General features: G+C 39.7%; 1 protein-coding gene across 1 annotated transcript in view; it reads left to right on the top strand.

Moving 5' to 3' along the window:
• VPS13C (vacuolar protein sorting 13 homolog C) overlaps positions 1 to 14,547 on the top strand; it is a 1,402,311-nt gene that overhangs the window by 125,762 nt on the left and 1,262,002 nt on the right. The window contains 3 exon segments of the mRNA XM_053719302.1: positions 10,478 to 10,587; positions 11,078 to 11,137; positions 11,414 to 11,473. Of these exon segments, the coding sequence (XP_053575277.1) occupies positions 10,478 to 10,587; positions 11,078 to 11,137; positions 11,414 to 11,473 (230 nt within the window).

The following is a 14,547-nucleotide window of genomic DNA, read 5'->3' on the forward strand; positions in this document are numbered from 1 at the left end:
CACTGCGCACTGTGAAGCGGGCATAACCCTTGCACTACCTGATCGATACAACATCATACCTGATGTTTTAAAGCACGTTATTCCAAACAATTTAGGAATGTTAGGTGATTTATGCCCTTTATGGATTAAAACCAGACTCTGCATCAACTATGTAATTTTCCATGGGAGTTTTGCCATGGATCCCGCTCCGGCATGCCACAGTTTAGGTGTTAGTCCCCTTGAAACAACTTTTCCATCACTTTTGTGGCCAGAAAGAGTCCCTGTGGGTTTTAAAATTCGCCTGCCTATTGAAGTCTATGGCGGTTCGCCCATTCTTGAACAGTTGTGGAAGTTCGCCGTTCGCAAACCCAAATTTTTAGGTTCGCAACATCACTATTAATGAGTCAGCACTGATTGGCTAAAATGAAAGTCTGTTAAAAGAACTGAGATAAGAGGGCAGTCTGTAGAAACATAGATACAAGGTAATCAGAGAGGTAAAAAGTATATTAATAGAACCGTGTTGGTTGTGCAAAAATGTGGAATGGTTAAAGTGAATGTCAATTTTTAATTAGATTAAAAACAGGGGCACTTTAATTCATCAAAATTTACATTTCACTCCTGTTGTGAAAAAACTTACCTTTTAATCTTCACAGCAGCTCCAGCTTCCTCCGATCCTGACGTCAGAAATGATGGATAGGTCATCCTCCAATCACAGCTTCCCCCCCCGGGGGAATCAGTGTCTGATTCAACGCTGTGATTGGAGGAAGCCGGATTTCTCATTTTAGACCCAGGAAGAGGCTTTGCAACGGGTGGAGGAAGCTGGAGCTGCTGTGAAGATTAAAAGGTAATATTTTTTTTGTTTTTGTTTTTTTTTCTCAACAGGAGTGAAATGTAAATTTGGATGAATTAAAGTGGCCCTGTTTATAATCAAATTTTTTAAAACCGGGCACTTTAGCATCAAAATTGACATTCACTTTAATAAAGGAATTATCTATCTTTTTAAAAACTATAAACATTTTTAAATAGACTGTCCCTTTCAAAGAAACATATGTTCAGAACCTTCCATAGATACTAATTACAAGAAGCAAATTACCAACAAACATGATTTTCTGTAAGGAAATTAGATAGTTACTGTAGTTATTCATTCTAAAACTGCTACAGGAAGGGTTATGTGTATGAGTTGTAAATTGATTTTTGACCGCAAAGAGGGCATTTAAAATGTTTGGCAGAAGGCTGTAGATTCCTTGTGAGTTGTTTTGCTTTTCTGTTTTTTTTTTGACTACCTTGTAAGCTGCAAAATCATTCCATGGCAATATTTATTTTTTATAACTTCCAGTTTTAAAAAACTTATTGGCCAAAAGAAAATAGTATATACCTGAATCACATATTACAGGACATGCACTTTAGCTACTAATGCACATGCCATTCAGGCTGAAAAAGAAAATTCAATGGGACACCAGGTGAAAGCGAACCCTGAAGGGTATAAAAATTAACTTTGCTAGCAGGTGAAGTCCTGAGTTAACTCCGGTTACATATGTCTCAAATGAATGAACATGATCAAGAGAAATCACCCTTTTTTCTAACGGTCATGTAAATTTATAACTGTCCATAGGCTAAAGGATGATCTGTATATGTGGGCAGCTATTGAGAAGGAGGCTACCACAGTGAGAGGCGGGGATATGTAACAGCTACTTATTGGATTTTTTAAATTAAAGCAAAAGTCCAAGATGGTTTCAACTCAGAGTTCAACTTGATTTAATTATTGGGAATGATTTCTTGTAATATGTGAGATCACAAGAGTGGCTTTTAATATGAGGGCTTATGCATTTCTGTATCACATTATATTTCTTTCTTTATTCAATCAATAATATTGCATTTGATAGTTGATTGTAAATTCATTTTTTTTATTATTATTATTTATCTAAACCTTTTGAGGTTTATAAATTAGTTATAATGTTTCAGTTGTATATTATAACTGTTATAAGAGCTGATGATAATATGATATAAAGGCATAATTGGATCCAAACTTAAACCATTTTAAATTGTTGGCTAACTTACATTTTTTTATCTTTTTTTTTTTTTTTTTTTTTTTTACACAAATGCTTACAATGTTCAGGATCTAAACGTAAAAAGTATAAACAATTCAAGGGCCGTTTTAAGGTTCTTGATTCAAAAAAAGGTGAGTATGTTATGTTTGTGATATATTTGATATTATCTTTAGCTGTAATTCAAGCTAAACAAGTAATTTAGTAGTTAGCACATTTATTTTTCTAAACAGAGGCAGAGGTAATCAGAGGCTGTATTGCTTAGATTTTAAGCACTATATAGCTGATCGTCTTGGACAATACAGCTTCTAATTGGTTGGATTGTTTAGAAAAAAGCTGGCCTATTGAGCTGGAGTGCAGGTATGGATGTATTTTTATTATGTAAACCTGAAACGTACATTTTTAAAAAAATTAAAAGGCTGAAATGAAACTGTTGCATTAAACACACAAATGCAACATGTTTAGTCAATTTAAAGTATTCATTAAACAAAAAATTTGTGTTAAATTTTACATAATTTAAATTTGCCATGTTTTGTATAGAATAAAATCTAGTCCTTGTTTAAATTTTTTTTTCCAAGGACTTTAAAATGATACAGACACTTGACAACCATTTTCCCAGAGCCATTTTAAATAGTACTTGTTGTCTAAGGTAGAATTGATCAATTCCAGTTCACGAACAGGCCTGATTTTCAGAATTACCTTTGTATTAGTTCAATATCCCTGAGTTACTGATCAGCGGATAATTTCATCTGCAATCTAGTTTAGATATCCTCAATATCATGTTTGTTAGTGTGCCCTTGTGACTGGCTTTGAGAAATGCTGAGCATGGGGATAAGCTGTTGCACTGTAGTATTGAGATACCACTATAGATTCTATATAGATTACTAGCATGAAGGAATTTCTCTATTGCAGATGTCATTGCCAGGAACTACAGCTCAAATGAGGTATCACTTTCTCTTGTAAGGTGTATCCAGTCCACGGGTTCATCCATTACTTGTGGGATATTCTCCTTCCCAACAGGAAGTTGCAAGAGGACACCCACAGCAGAGCTGTCTATATAGCTCCTCCCCTAACTGCCACCCCCAGTCATTCTCTTGCAACTCTCGACAAGAAAGGAAGTATCAAGAGATATGTGGTGACTTAGTGTAGTTTTACCTTCAATCAAGAGTTTATTTTTAAACGTTACCGGCGTTGTACTGTTTTTCTCTCAGGCAGAAATTAGAAGAAGAATTCTGCCTGGAGATTTGATGATCTTAGCGGTTTGTAACTAAGGTCCATTGCTGTTCTCACACATAACTGAAGAATATGGGAAAACTTCAGTTGGGGGAACTGCCTGCAGATTACCTGCTTTGAGGTATGTTCAGTATTTTTATTTCTAGAGAGAGGAATAAGTTCTAGAAAATGCTGACAGAGCCTTGTGTATTTGAGGTAAGCCTGATGCAGTGATTTAACAGCGACTGGGATCATGCTTACATAACAGGGAAATACTCATGTTAATATTCATATTGCTTAGTGACAAAACGTTTACATGATTTTATTTGGGGCCTAGTTTCCACATGACTAGTCAGATACTTCCAGAAGCATTTTCTTAAGGCCCATCTGACATCCAGTACATGGTGGGAGGGGCCTATTGTTAGCACTCTAACTGTGCAGTTTTAATACAGACTGAGACATCCAGCTTCCCTAGAAGAGTCCTCTGGCATCTGAGGACCATTTCAAAGGGGTTATTTTTGCACAAAATCGTATTTAAGGGTAGGTAGGTAGGTAGGTAGGAGCCTCAGCAGAGCTGTTGCATGGTGCTCAATTGATTTTTAACGTTTTTTTAACGTTTTTCAATCCGGTTTGGGGCCTAAGGGGTTAATCATCCATTTGCAAGTGGGTGCAATGTTGCTTTAGTCCCTTACACATACTGTAAAAATTTCAAAGATTTTACTGTTTTTTACTGTTTTGCAGTTTAAGAACCTATAACTCCCGCTCAAGTGACGCCAAGTACATCTAGCGCGTCTAATTCTTTTACCTTACAGGATATGGCGGCAGTTATGAATGCTACCCTCACAGAGGTATTCTCCAAACTTCCAGGGCTACAAGGAAAGCGAGACAGCTCTGGGGCTAGAATTAATACAGAGCTTTCTGACTCTTTATTGCCTGTGTCCGATATACCCTCACAATGCTCAGAAGCCGATTCTAAGATGACAGCGTTTAAATTTAAGCTTGAACACCTTCGCTTATTGCTTTGGGAGGTTTTAGCGACTCTGGATGACTGTGACCCCATTGTGGTTCCAGAGAAATTGTGTAAAATGGACAAATACTTTGCAGTACCTGTTTACACCAATGTTTTTCCAGTCCCTAAGAGGTTTTCGGAAATTATTACTAAGGAATGGGATAGACCAGGTGTGCCGTTCTCTCCCCCTCCTGCTTTTAAAAAGATGTTTCCCATAGATGCCACCATACGGGACTCATGGCAGACTGTTCCTAAGGTGGAGGGAGCAGTCTCCACCCTAGCTAAGCGTACAACTATCCCCGTCGAGGACAGTTGTGCTTTCCTAGATCCTATGGATAAAAAATTGGAGGGTCTCCTTAAGAAATTTTTTATTAATCAAGGTTTTATTCTCCAGCCTCTTGCATGCATTGCCCCAGATACTGCTGCAGCGGCTTTATGGTTTGAGTCTCTAGGAGGCTCTACAGGATTAAAGCTCTTAAGTTAGCTAACTCCTTTATTTCTGACGCCATTTTTCATTTATCCAAGCTAACGGCTAAGAATTCAGGTTTTGCCATTTTGGCGCGTAGGGTGCTATGGCTTAAGTCCTGGTCAGCAGACATTACTTCAAAGTCTAAGCTTCTTAACATCCCCTTCAAGGGACAGACCCTATTCGGGCCCGGTCTGAAGGAGATCATTTCTGATATTACTGGAGGAAAAGGTCACGCCCTTCCTCAGGATAGGTCCAATAAGTTAAAGACCAAACAGAATAATTTTCGTTCCTTTCGAAACTTCAAGAGTGGCGCAGCTTCAGTTTCCTCTAATGCAAAACAAGAGGGAAATTTCGCCCAGTCCAAAACAGTCTGGAGACCTAACCAGGCTTGGAATAAGGGGAAGCAGGCCAAGAAACCTGCGGCTGCCTCTAAGACAGCATGAAGGAGTAGCCCCCGATCCAGGACCGGATCTAGTGGGGGGCAGACTCTCTCTCTTCGCCCAGGCTTGGGCAAGAGACGTCCAGGATCACTGGGCATTAGAGATTGTTTCCCAGGGATATCTTCTGGACTTCAAAGCTTCATCTCCAAAGGGGAGATTTCATCTCTCTCAATTATCTGTAAACCAGATAAAGAGAGAGGCATTCTTACGTTGTGTTCAAGACCTGCTGGTTATGGGAGTGATCCACCCAGTTCCAAGGGAGGAACAGGGGCAGGGCTTCTATTCAAATCTGTTTATAGTTCCCAAAAAAGAGGGAACTTTCAGACCAATCTTGGATCTCAAGATCCTAAACAAATTTCTTAGGGTCCCATCCTTCAAGATGGAGACTATCCGAACCATCCTCCCTATGATCCAGGAGGGTCAATATATGACTACCGTGGACTTAAAGGGATGCTTATCTCCACATTCTGATTCACAGAGATCATCATCAGTTCCTCTGGTTCGCCTTCTTAGACAGGCATTACCAGTTTGTGGCTCTTCCCTTCGGGTTAGCCATGGCACCAAGAATCTTTACGAAGGTTCTATGGTCCCTACTGGTGGGTCTAAGGCCACGGGGCATAGAGGTGGCTCCTTACCTAGACGACATTCTGATACAGGCGTCGACTTTTCAAATCGCCAAGTCCCATACGGACATTGTTCTGGCTTTTCTGAGGTCTCACGGGTGGAAGGTGAATGAAGAAGAGTTCTCTCTCCCCTCTCACAAGAGTTTCCTTCCTAGGAACACTGATAGATTCAGTAGAAATGAAAATTTTTCTGACAGAGGTCAGGTTATCAAAGCTTCTAACTTCCTGCCGTGCTCTTCATTCCACTTCTCGGCCGTCAGTGGCTCAGTGTATGGAAGTAATCGGCCTAATTTTAGCGGCAATGGACATAGTTCCGTTTGCCCGCCTACATCTCAGACCACTTCAACTTTGCATGCTCAATCAGTGGAATGGGGATTACACAGATTTGTCCCCTCTGCTAAATCTGGATCAAGAGACCAGGGATTCTCTTCTCTAATGGTTCTCTCAGGTCCATCTGTCCAGGGGAATGAGTTTCCGCAGGCCAGAGTGGACTATAGTCACGACAGATGCCAGCCTTCTGGGCTGGGGCGCAGTCTGGAACTCCCTGAAGGCTCAGGGTTCGTGGACTCAGGAGGAAGCCCTCCTTCCGATAACCATTCTGGAACTGAGAGCGATATTCAATGCTCTTCAGGCTTGGCCTCAACTAGCTGCGGTCAGGTTAATCAGATTTCAGTCGGACAATATCACGACTGTAGCCTATATCAACCATCAGGGGGGGACAAGAAGCCCCCTGGCAATGTTGGAGGTTTCAAAGATAATTCTATGGGCAGAGGTTCACTCTTGCCATCTCTCAGCTATCCATATCCCAGGAGTAGAGAACTGGGAGGCGGATTTTCTAAGTCGGCAGACTTTTCATCCGGGGGAGTGGGAGCTCCATCCGGAGGTATTTGCCCAGCTGATTCAACTATGGGGCAAACCAGAAGTGGATCTGATGGCGTCTCATCAGAACGCCAAGCTTCCTTGTTACGGGTCCAGGTCAAGGGATCCCCAGGCAGCGCTTATAGATGCTCTAGCAGTGCCCTGGTCCTTCAGCCTGGCTTATGTGTTCCCACCATTTCCTCTCCTCCCTCGTCTGATTGCCAAGATCAAGCAGGAGAGAGCTTCGGTGATTTTGATAGCACCTGCTTGGCCACGCAGGACTTGGTATGCAGATCTGGTGGACATGTCATCCCTTCCACCATGGACTCTGCCGCTGAGGCAGGACCTTCTACTCCAAGGTCCATTCAAACATCCAAATCTAATTTCTCTGCGGCTGACTGCTTGGAGATTGAACGCTTGATTTTATCAAAACGTGGTTTCTCAGAGACGTCATTGATACCTTAATTCAGGCTCGAAAGCCTGTCACCAGGAAAATCTATCATAAGATATGGTGTAAATATCTTCATTGGTGTGAATCCAAGGGTTACTCATGGAGTAAAGTCAGGATTCCTAGGATATTATCCTTTCTCCAAGAAGGATTGGAGAAGGGATTGTCAGCTAGTTCCTTAAAGGGACAGATTTCTGCTCTGTCTATTCTTCTGCACAAGCGTCTGGCAGATGTTCCAGACGTTCAGGCGTTTTGTCAGGCTTTAGTTAGAATCAAGCCTGTGTTTAAACCTGTTGCTCCGCCATGGAGTTTAAATTTAGTTCTTAAAGTTCTTCAATGGGTTCCGTTTGAACCTCCGCATTCCATAGATCAAGCTTTTATCTTGGAAAGTTTTGTTTTTGGTAGCTATCTCTTCGGCTCTAAGAGTTTCAGAGTTATCTGCCTTACAGTGTGATTTCCCCTTATCTGATATTCCATACAGATAAGGTAGTGTTGCGTACCAAACCTGGATTTCTTCCTAAGGTGGTATCTAATAAGAATATCAATCAGGAGATTGTAGTGCCATCACTGTGTCCTAATCCTTCTTCAAAGAAGGAACGTCTATTACACAATCTTGACGTGGTTCGTGCTTTAAAGTTTTATTTACAAGCTACTAAGGATTTTCGTCAAACATCTGCATTGTTTGTTGTCTACTCTGGACAGAGGAGAGGCCAAAAGGCTTCGGCATCTTCTCTTTCTTTTTGGCTGAGAAGTATAATCCGTTTAGCTTATGAGACTGCTGGCCAGCAGCCTCCTGAAAGAATTACAGCTCATTCCACTAGAGCGGTAGCTTCCACATGGGCTTTTAAAAATGAGGCCTCTGTTGAACAGATTTGTAAGGCGGCGACTTGGTCTTCGCTTCATACTTTTTCTAAATTCTACAAATTTTATACTTTTGCTTCCTCGGAGGCTATTTTTGGGAGAAAGGTCTTGCAGGCAGTGGTGCCTTCCGTTTAAATTCCTGCCTTGTCCCTCCCTTCATCCGTGTCCTAAAGCTTTGGTATTGGTATCCCACAAGTAATGGATGAACCCGTGGACTGGATACACCTTACAAGAGAAAACAAAATGTATGCTTACCTGATAAATTTCTTTCTCTTGTGGTGCATCCAGTCCACGGCCCGCCCTGTCACTTTAAGGCAGGTGTTTTTTTTGTTTTTTGTTTTAAAAAAAAAAAAGTTTTTATTGAGGTAAATCGAATGACATACAGCTTATGCATTATAAACAGAGTAAATAACAATATAACATGGTACATAAACTTTGTAACATGAGGCGCACTAACACCTTGGTTGGTACACGTACCTCGTTTTTACAGAGGCCGTCATTTAGGATCTTATTGAACAGTATAGAGCCTATTGGTTCATTCTAGTGGATATGTAACTGGGACGGCTTTTAAGTTAATAGGTAGGATCGTTAGGACTATTAAGCAGGCAAATGCTGCAGGCACGGTGGGGGTGCAGACACATGAGAATTCATGCATCGCATCGTGTGTTATGTGGGGGCCAAGAGAGGCCATAATAATCCAGCCATTGGCTCTCTTGAGCACTCCATGTCTGGCTTCCTCGCATAGCAGAGTGTGGGGAGAGGTCTTTAAAGGTATGTTGGTAACGTCAGGTAGTCTAGCTATGTATTTTATAGGACATAAGAGTGTCCCACGGTTCCCAAATAAGGCAGAAATCGGTCATTTTCTTGCGTTCTCCATACACATAAGTTTCCATACTTCTAATGTAATTCACACATTCTACTACTCCCTGCCATTTGGGGGGCTGACTTTTCTTCCAGTTTCTGGCTACAAGTAATTTGGTGCAAATGAGGATGCATATAAGTAGGTTCCATTTAGCTCTAGGGAGCAAGTCCACTCCCAGATGTAGGATCGCTAGGGCCGGTCCAAGTGTTTCCACTAGCTCAAGGTCTTTACATAAGGTTTCTACCCTTTTCCAGATGCCTGTCAGTTTTGGGCATGACCACCAGATGTGGGTCGGGGTGCCCCTTTCTCCACACTCTCGCCAGCACATGGGGGAGTAATCTGGGTAGATCTTCTGTAATTTAGTGGGCACTAAATGCCATCTTGTAATTATTTTGAAGTAAAACTCATACAAAGTGACACAGTGGGTGGCCTTTTTAGTGATACAAATTGTTTCCTCCCAGACTTCCAGTGGGTAGGTAAGTTGTAAATCTTTCTCCCAGGCCTCCATATGGATCGTTTTGGAAGGAGTAGGGTCCCCCAATAGGCACTGGTAATGCACTGAAAGGGGTTTGTAGAGTTGGAGATTGGCCCTCCAGCGCAGCTCCCACGGGGTGGAATCCCTCAACTGAGCTTTCAGCTTCTTGTTGTCATAAAAGTCTGACAAAGAAGCTACTCCTGTGGTGGACCACGAGTTGGCAGGGATATCAGATAATCCCAGGAGGAGGCCCCGGATAGAGTGTGCGGGCGAGGGGTGTGGGGCTATAAGTCTGTTGTGTCTCAATTTCAGCCAGGCCTCCTGGCACCCCTTGACTATGCTGTTAGAGATGTAAATTTTTGTCCGCCAATGCGGGGGGAGCCACAGAAGGTCCTCCAAATCCACAAACGCTGGCAAGGATGCCTGCTCTAGCTCCCTCCATCTGGTCACAGGGAGGCCATTACCCCACGCTGAGGCATGGGTAACCATTGCTGCCTCATGGTATTTCCTCACGTTAGGGAGGCCTGTTCCTCCCTTCTCTATAGGGGCTTGTAGTATGTAGGCTGCGACTCAAGGCCTTTTGTCATGCCAAGTATAGGCATTAAAGAGAGTCTGGAACTTCCGAATCAAAGATGTCGAGATTGGGATGGGAGTACATTGAGTGTTTTTTATTTTTAAACTACAGTCACCACTGCACCCTATAGTTTCTCCTTTTTCTTGCTTGTCTTTGGTCAAATGACTGGGGGTGGCAGTTAGGGGAGGAGCTATATAGACAGCTCTGCTGTGGGTGTCCTCTTGCAACTTCCTGTTGGGAAGGAGAATATCCCACAAGTAATGGATGAACCCGTGGACTGGATACACCACAAGAGAGAGAAATTTATCAGGTAAGCATAAATTTTGTTTTTGTGCTCCTTGAGAATAGTGCAACTGATCATATGTGATAGTACTCGGTATACACCAAAGGCAAACCAATTTCTTGGTAGAGCACTCACATTGATTGTAAAACTTTGGTTGATATGACCCCTGGTTGTATCGCCCAAACCTCAAAATAAATCAATTTAATTTAAAAAAAATGAATACTTTTTTATTTTGCTTAAAAAAATAAAAATTAAGATTTATTTCTAAATATAACTATTAAAATGAGAGAATTTAAACCGAATATGATTGAGTTTTTGTTTCTCACATTTTAATTTAAGATAAGCCAAAAGAGGAGAAAAAGGACACATTTATTGAAAAACTTGCAGCCCAGGTCATCAAAAACCTTCAGATTAAAATCACGAACATTCACATCCGCTATGAAGATGATGTAAGTTTACAAAGTCATTTTGCATGAGTTAAGTCAGCCGTTTTGTTATCTTTGCAGGCAATAATAATCACTGACCAGATGTTTTGCTTGTTTGACAGTAGTCACTGGTAATATTGAAATGTTATCCTAATTATAGTGTATACTTTTATGTGACTAGCAGCAAAGATGGTAGCACAGATATTGTTATAGCTTGGAATAGTTCATATTTTATTTAAATGTAAGCAAATTAATGATTTCCTTTCCTCCAAGATCGAATAGGATAAACACGTTGAAAATTATTAAAATTACATTAATGGGCAAAACTTTTTTTGTAAGCTTTAGGTTTACAGTGGTCAGAAATATGGCCACACCTTAAGATAAGTGTGTATATATATATATATATATATATATATATATATATATATATATATATATATATATATATATATATATATATCTCAAATATGTATGAGTTTGAATATGTGGCATATGTTTATGTTTGTATTTATAGATCACTGATTCCACAATTCCAGTGTCTGTTGGGGTTACCTTGGGTGAGCTGAGCCTTCAGGTAATGATATATGCACTTTACATATTAATATTATTGGAAGGTGCAACAAAGAATATTTATATATTCATTGCAAGTAAACATTCCTTACAAATGTTGTCTTTATAAAAGTGTGAATTTACTGCTGATCATGACAGACAACATAATGCTTTAATGATTTTTTCCTCTTGTCATTCCACTCCCGTAAATGTCTCTCCTGTGTTGTTCTATGAAATATCCGTCTATAGCTATCTAATCATGGAAATCTAATTTTTTTTTTTTTCTTCTTCTTTTCTACAGACCTCAAATGAGGCTTGGGTACCATGCGTGTTAAATGAAGCAGCTAAAACCATTTATAAGGTGAATTCAGTTTTTATTTATAAGTTACAAGTATATGCATTGCGTTATAGATCAGTAGATCTATATGATAATGGTCAAATAAAAGCACAGTTCTCCTTACAGCTCATTCATGTGATATAATATACCAAGAGGCAAAATGTTTTTTCACTTTCTGCGATATTTTTTTTTTTTTTTTTGTGATGTCATTTTTAAATAAAATTAAATGTTAAATTAGGCAGTTCCACTAAAGCACCAGTTCAATTGCAATGTGTTGGTTAACTGGAGAATAAAGCATTTTTTAAAGTTTTATAATATAGTACAGTAGTTGAAAATTGTATTGCAATTTAGCTGCAGACAAAAAAAAAAGAAATTGTAAATTGTCTCTTGAATAAATTTGTTCCTTTTCTCTTAGTCTAACAACATAGAAATGTAGTAATAAAAAGGTGCATTGCTCATACGAATGTCTTACATTCAGAAAAAAACAGCTTTGCAGACTGGAAAAGGCTAGGGGTGGGTTTAAAAAAATAATAATCTGAGAGCCAGTCAACAATCAATGCACTGCTGCTTTGCAGCACTACTGCATATTTGACTGTTCACTTCAAAAAACACTTTGCTCTGGACGCACTGTGATAAGGAAAACTTACATAGTGCAGCAAGAGTACAGCTCTGTTTGAAGAGAACAGCCTAATGTGGAGCAGCACTGCAAAGTTTAAAGCACTTACAGTTTCTGCATATGTCCTGTTCTTTCTGCAGACATAATGCATTTCCTGCGATAACATCTCAGATCACTGCATGTTCGGCCTTGAGGATAATATAATAAACCTTTCTAAAAGCATCTTCCCGACTCCCCTTCCCATTTGCATTGGTATGATATACCGGTTTGTCATTGTGTGTTTTGGTATACAGCACTGCTCCAGTCTGACGTGTTAGAATGATAGTGTTCCCCCTCATTACAGCATGTTTGCTAATTCAGAGGTCCAGTTATCCCCTAAACGGCAAACTGGTTTAGGGTTTTCTTGGGAAGGTCCCTATCTCATATAAGATTATGGCCTTGGGTTCCTTCTGGGGTCAGTATACTGTGGCTATATTCACTAGCAAGAGACAACGCATCTGATTACTTCTAGACATCATGTGATTTATAAGAGCAGCAAAATATATGTAGATGTTAATGCTTCATTTGGACTTCTGACCTACACTTCTCAGACTCGTCTTTTATAAATCCTAGTGTTACTTTTTTTTTATATTTTGCACATTTTGGGATCATTTGTGTCAGTTTCATCTCCATGTTCCTATATGACTTATGTTTGCCTTATGTTTAATTTCTGCTTGTATGCCTGTGTTTTAAGTGACACAATACCTAAGTAAATAATAGTATTTTATGATCTTCAGCATTAAACCCATTTCTTTCATGTAAATGGCAAGAGTCCATGAGCTAGTGACATATTTGATATACAATCCTACCAGGAGGGGCAAAGTTTCCCAAACTTCAAAATGCCTATAAATACACCCCTCACCACACCCACAATTCAGTTTTACAAACTTTGCCTCCTATGGAGGTGGTGAAGTAAGTTTGTGCTAAGATTTCTACGTTGATATTCGCTTCTCAGCATTTTGAAGCCCGATTCCTCTCAGAGTACAGTGAATGTCAGAGGGATGTGAAGGGAGTATCACCTATTGAATGCAATGGTTTTCCTCACGGGAGATCTATTTCATAGGTTCTCTGTTATCGATCATAGAGATTCATCTCCTACCTCCCTTTTCAGATTGACGATATACTCTCATATTCCATTACCTCTACTGATAACTGTTTCAGTACTGGTTTGGCTATCTGCTATATGTGGATGGGTGTCTTTTGGTAAGTATGTTTTTCATTATTTAAGACACTCAGCTATGGTTTTGCACTATGTATTTATATAAGTTCTAAATATATGTATTGTACTTATATTTGCCATGATTCAGGTTTTCAGTATATTTCCTTTTGCAGACTGTCCGTTTCATATCTGGGAATTGCATTTTTTAGGAAAATGTATTTATTATCTGGGGTATAGTCTTTTTTTCAATTGACTGTCATTTTCAAATTTGCGGGCAGAATTAGGTTCGCGAGGGCGCAAATTGCCAAAGTATATTGCGTCATTTTTGGTGCAAGATTTTTTGGCGCAAAGTTACGTTCAATGACGCAAATTCTTCACTTCCTGCGTGTTAGTTGACGCCGAGTCCTTTCACAAGGTTGCGTCTTCGATCATTGTGTCATTTACGGATGTTGTTAGCGCCAACATTTTTTTTTCTGTTTGTGTTGTGCATCATACTTGCCGCCAAATATTTTCATTATTTAAAATCCCATTCCTATATGCCTCTTGCCTTTTTTCTCTATCAGAGAGGGCTATGCTGTTTGCATTTTTTTCCCATTTCTGAAACTGCCATATAAGGAAATTGATAATTTTGCTTTATATGTTGTTTTTTTTCTCTTACATTTGCAAGATGTCTCAATCTGATCCTGTCTCAGAAATCACTGTTGGAACCCTGCTGCATGATAACAGTTCTACCAAAGCTAAGTGCATTTGTTGTAAACTTGTGGAGATTAGATCTCCAGCTGTGGTTTGTTGTCATGATAAACTTTTACATGCAGATAATGTGTCCATCAGTAATAGTTCATTGCCTGTTGCTGTTCCTGTTCCTTCAACATCTAATGTACAAGAGATACCTGTGAATTTAAAATAATTTATTGCTGATTCTATTCAGAAGGCTTTGTCTGCCATCCCGCCTCCTAATAAACGTAAAAGGTCTTTTAAAACTTCTCATAAAGTTGATGAAATTTCAAATGACCGACAACATACTGAATTATCCTCCTCTGATGAGGATCCTTCCTCAGATATTGACACTGACAAATCTACTTATTTATTTAAAATGGAGTATATTCGTTCTTTGTTAAAAGAAGTGTTGATTACATTGGATATTGAGGAAACTAGTCCTCTTGATATTAAAACTAGTAAACATTTAAATTCTGTTTATAAACCTCCTGTGGTTACTCCAGAGGTTTTTCCAGTTCCTGATGCTATTTCTGATATGATTTCTAAGGAATGGAATAGGCCTGGTGG

The sequence above is a fragment of the Bombina bombina genome, chromosome 6 (assembly GCF_027579735.1).
Source record: "Bombina bombina isolate aBomBom1 chromosome 6, aBomBom1.pri, whole genome shotgun sequence".
NCBI lineage: Eukaryota > Metazoa > Chordata > Amphibia > Anura > Bombinatoridae > Bombina > Bombina bombina.